Source organism: Gorilla gorilla, chromosome 1 (assembly GCF_029281585.2).
Source record: "Gorilla gorilla gorilla isolate KB3781 chromosome 1, NHGRI_mGorGor1-v2.1_pri, whole genome shotgun sequence".
Classification (NCBI taxonomy): Eukaryota; Metazoa; Chordata; class Mammalia; order Primates; family Hominidae; genus Gorilla; species Gorilla gorilla.
The window spans coordinates 231719116-231723005 of NC_073224.2; the positions used below are offsets into that span (position 1 = coordinate 231719116).

The 3890-nt window shown below is 46.6% G+C and overlaps 1 protein-coding gene across 1 annotated transcript; it reads right to left on the reverse strand.

Annotated features, from left to right (window-relative positions):
* Positions 1–1451: 1451 nt before the first annotated feature.
* LOC129532770 (non-histone chromosomal protein HMG-17-like) lies at positions 1452–2730 on the reverse strand. The gene has a single exon (XM_063706588.1). It carries the CDS (start codon positions 2701–2703, stop codon positions 2290–2292), a length of 414 nt encoding a protein of 137 aa, XP_063562658.1. The 5' UTR covers positions 2704–2730; the 3' UTR covers positions 1452–2289.
* Between the last annotated feature and the right edge of the window lie 1160 nt (positions 2731–3890).

The window sequence follows — 3890 nt, forward strand, 5'->3', positions numbered from 1 at the left end:
GGTTCCTCAGGGGGTGTCCAAAATTTAACTCGGGTGTGGTGAATCCAAGATTCCATTCCTGCCACCTTAACTGCAGCGGGGGTAGAGAGGATTACCGAGTATGGTCCTTCCCACAAAGAATCCATACATGGGGAGGTAAAGGGGAGAGATTTGGCCAACACTAGATCTCCTGTATTACAGGTGTGAGCCACCATGCCTGGCCAGACTGTTAATAGTAGAAGTGAAGTAGGGAGGGAGAGGAAACAAATACAATGTGTTTCTGTTTTGTTTTATTTTTTTATTTTTGAGACAGATTCTCGCTCGGTCACCCAGGTTGGAGTGCGGTGGCACAATCTCGGCTCACTGCAACCTCTGCCTCCTGGGTTCAAGCGATTCTCCTACCTCAGCCTCCTGAGTAGCTGGGACTACAGGCAGGCGCCGCCACACCCGGCTAATTTTTTGTATTTTTAGTCGAGACGGGGTTTCACCATGTTAGCCAGGATGGTCTTGATCGCCTGATTTCGTGATCTGCCCACCTCGGTCTGGGATTACAGGCATGAGCCACTGCACCCGGTCTGAATTTTTAAAACAAGCATAGAGTACTTTCTTTCTTTTTTTTTTTTTTTTTTTTTTGTAGATGGAGTTTTGTTCTTGTCGCCCAGGCTGGAGTGCAGTGGTGCAATCTCGGCTCACTGCAACCTCCGCCTCCCAGGTTCAAGTGATTCTCCTGCCTCACCCTCCCGAGTAGGACAAGAGTGCAACTCCGTCTCAAATAATAATAATACAATGAAAATAAAAGAAAGCAGTAAAAAAGTCAGCTGCTCCTTTTCTTCCCTATTTAGAAAAAATAACTAGGAAGGTGTCTTAAGATTTAAACTATTTGAATTTTATTTTGATAAATTGTTTTATATGAATCACATAATGTAGTGTTCATACAAGCCCCACCAGTATACCCTTCCCCCATGAGACAGACTAATATGCAACAGTCCAGTGGGTTCACCTTGTCCACTGCCTAGACAGAGCCAGTTTCTCAAGACAGGGGAATTGCAATACGGAAAGAGTAATTCAGCAGGGCACAGTGGCTCACACCTGTAATCCCAGCACTTTGGCAGGCCAAGGTGGATGGATCACTTGAGGTCAGGAATTCAAGACCAGTCTGGCCAACATGGTGAAACCCTGTCTCTACTAAAAATACAAAAATTAGCCGGGTGTGGTGGAACATACCTGTGATCCCAGCTACTCTCGGGGCCGAGGCAGAAGAATTGCTTGTACCCGGGAGGTAGAGGTTGCAGTGAGCCGAGGTCATGCCACTGCACTCCGGACTGGGTGACAGAGCAAGACTATCTCAAAATAAAATAAAATAAAATAAAAAGTTAAAATGATAAAAATGATAAAATTAAAAATTAAAATAATAAATAAAGAAAGAAGAGAAAGAGTAATTGACTCAGAGCCAGTTGTGAGGGAGATTGGAGTTTTATTTTTTATTTTTTTCCAAGCCAAACTGTATCCAGTTTTATTAAAGATACTTTCCATAAACAATCATGGTATTTCAGGCAGGACATGGGCAGACAATTGTTAACAGTATACAACAACTTTCAAACTCCCTTCTTCAATGGACTACCAAAAATCAGAAAGCCACTATAAAACCCAATGAAGTCTTCATCTGATGCTCTAAACAGGGAGCGTTTAGAGTGAGGGTTGACATTTCACATTTAGCATGTTGTTTAACAACTTTTCACAAGCCGACCCTGACTTTCAGGAAGTGAAATGAAAATGGCAGAATTTATGTGAAGATCCACAATCTAGAAATGGAACCACTGCTCTTTTGACAGGTGCCATGTCAGTGGCATCACTGGAAAGCCCAGATTGCCTGACACACTGGTAACCAATGACTGGGGGTCAGGTCCCAACAGATGCCTGGGCTTAAAGGAGTTAAGTCTATGCTGAAAGATGGAAAGGGAGAAGAGGACATAAAAACAAATTTGTTTTTCCACACCACAAGGCTTTTGTGCCAAGGTGGCCATGTGTGTCAAAGTCAGGGAATCCCTCCTCCTGGGAGCCAAGAGGAAGTCTCTCAAGACTAGAAGGGAAAGGTGCTTTCTCCACATCAATCCAGCTTTGGAGACATTCTATTAGTGACATATGCCCCTCCCCCAACAAACAATGAAGTGTTCTGTGTGCTAACAACATAGCTTTAAAAGAAAAAAAAAAGTAAAACAAAATTCTGCATTTTTATAAAACTTGATTAAAAAATGGTATTTCAAACTGTACAGTCACTGGAAGTACACAGTTATCAAAAATGCGCACACTTCACTTGGCCTCTCCAGCACCTTCAGCTTTCTGGGCCTGGTCTGTTTTGGCATCTCCACTTTCTGCAGGGCTATTCCCCTCCTTACCAGCATCAGCTTTTCCCTTTTTCCCTTTGGGTACCTTCTCTGCCTTCTTTGCAGGGGCCTTTTTAGGCTTGGGCTCTGGCTTTGGAGGAGCAGGTTTAGCAGACAACCTTGCCGACCTTCTCTGTGGTTCGTCCTTCACCTTGGCTTTATCTCCTTTAGCATCCGCTTCAGCCTTTCTCTTGGGCGTGGTGGTGGCGGTGACGGTGGCGGGATGTAGGTGCTGGACGCGGGATGCGGCGGCGCGCGGGCTTTGGTCGGTCCCGGGGTCGTTCTCGCGTCTTCTTCTTCCCGAACTTTTATTATTACTCAAATCAGTCTCCCCGAGCATTCAGGGATCAGACCTTTTTTTTTTTTTTCTGATAGGGACTCTCGTTTTGTTGCCCAGGCTGGAGTGCAGTGGTGCGATCTTGGCTCAATGCAACCTCCGTCTCCCGGGTTCAAGCGATTCTCCTGCCTCAGCCTCCCGAGTAGCTGGGACTACAGGCAGGCACCACCACGCCCGTGTATTTTTAGTAGAGACGGGGTTTCTTTTTTTCTTTTTTTCTTTTTTTTTTTGAGATGAAGTCTCGCTCTGTCGCCCAGGCTGGAGTGCAGTGGCGCGATCTCAGCTCACTGCAAGCTCCGCCTCCCAGGTTCCCGCCATTCTCCTGCCTCAGCCTCCCGAGTAGCTGGGACTACAGGCGCCCGCCACTAATTTTTTGTATTTTTAGTAGAGACGGGGTTTCACCGTGTTAGCCAGGATGGTCTCGATCTCCTGACCTCGTGATCCGCCCACCTCGGCCTCCCAAAGTGCTGGGATTACAGGTGTGAGCCACCGCGCCCGACCAGAGACGGGGTTTCATCATATTGGCCTGGCTAGTCTCAAACTCCTGACTTTGTGATATGCCTGCCTTGGCCTCCCAAAGTGCTGAGATTACAGGCGTGAGCCACCATGCCCAGCTGGGATCAAAGTTTTTAAGGATAATTTGGTGGGTGGGGGAAGCCAGTGAGCCAGGAGTGCTGACTGGTTGGATTGCAGATGAAACCATAGGGAGTTGAAGCTGTTTTCTTGTGCTCAGTCAGTTCCTGGGTGGGGGCCACAAGATCAGGTGAGCTAGTTTATCCATCTGGGTGGTGCCAGCTGATCCATCAAGGCAGGGTCTGCAATGTTTCTCAAGCGCGGGTCTTAGGAGCAGTTTAGGGGGGGTCAGAATCTTGTAGCCTCCAACTGCATGACTCCTAAACCTTAATTCCTAAACTTGTGGCTAATATGTTAGTCCTATAAAGGCAGTCTAGTCCCCACCTCTTTCGTTTTGGGAAAGAGCTGTTATCCTCTGTTTTAAACTATAAACTAAGTTCCTTCCAAAGTCAGTTCAGCCTATGCCCAGGAATGAACAAGAACAGCTTGGAGGTTACAAGCAAGATGGAGTTGGGTTAGGTCAGATCTCTTTCATCGTCTGAGCTACGATTTTGCAATGACAGTTTCAATATTCTCCAGAGCATCGGCACCTGCTGCCACTCTAGGCATTTACTGGC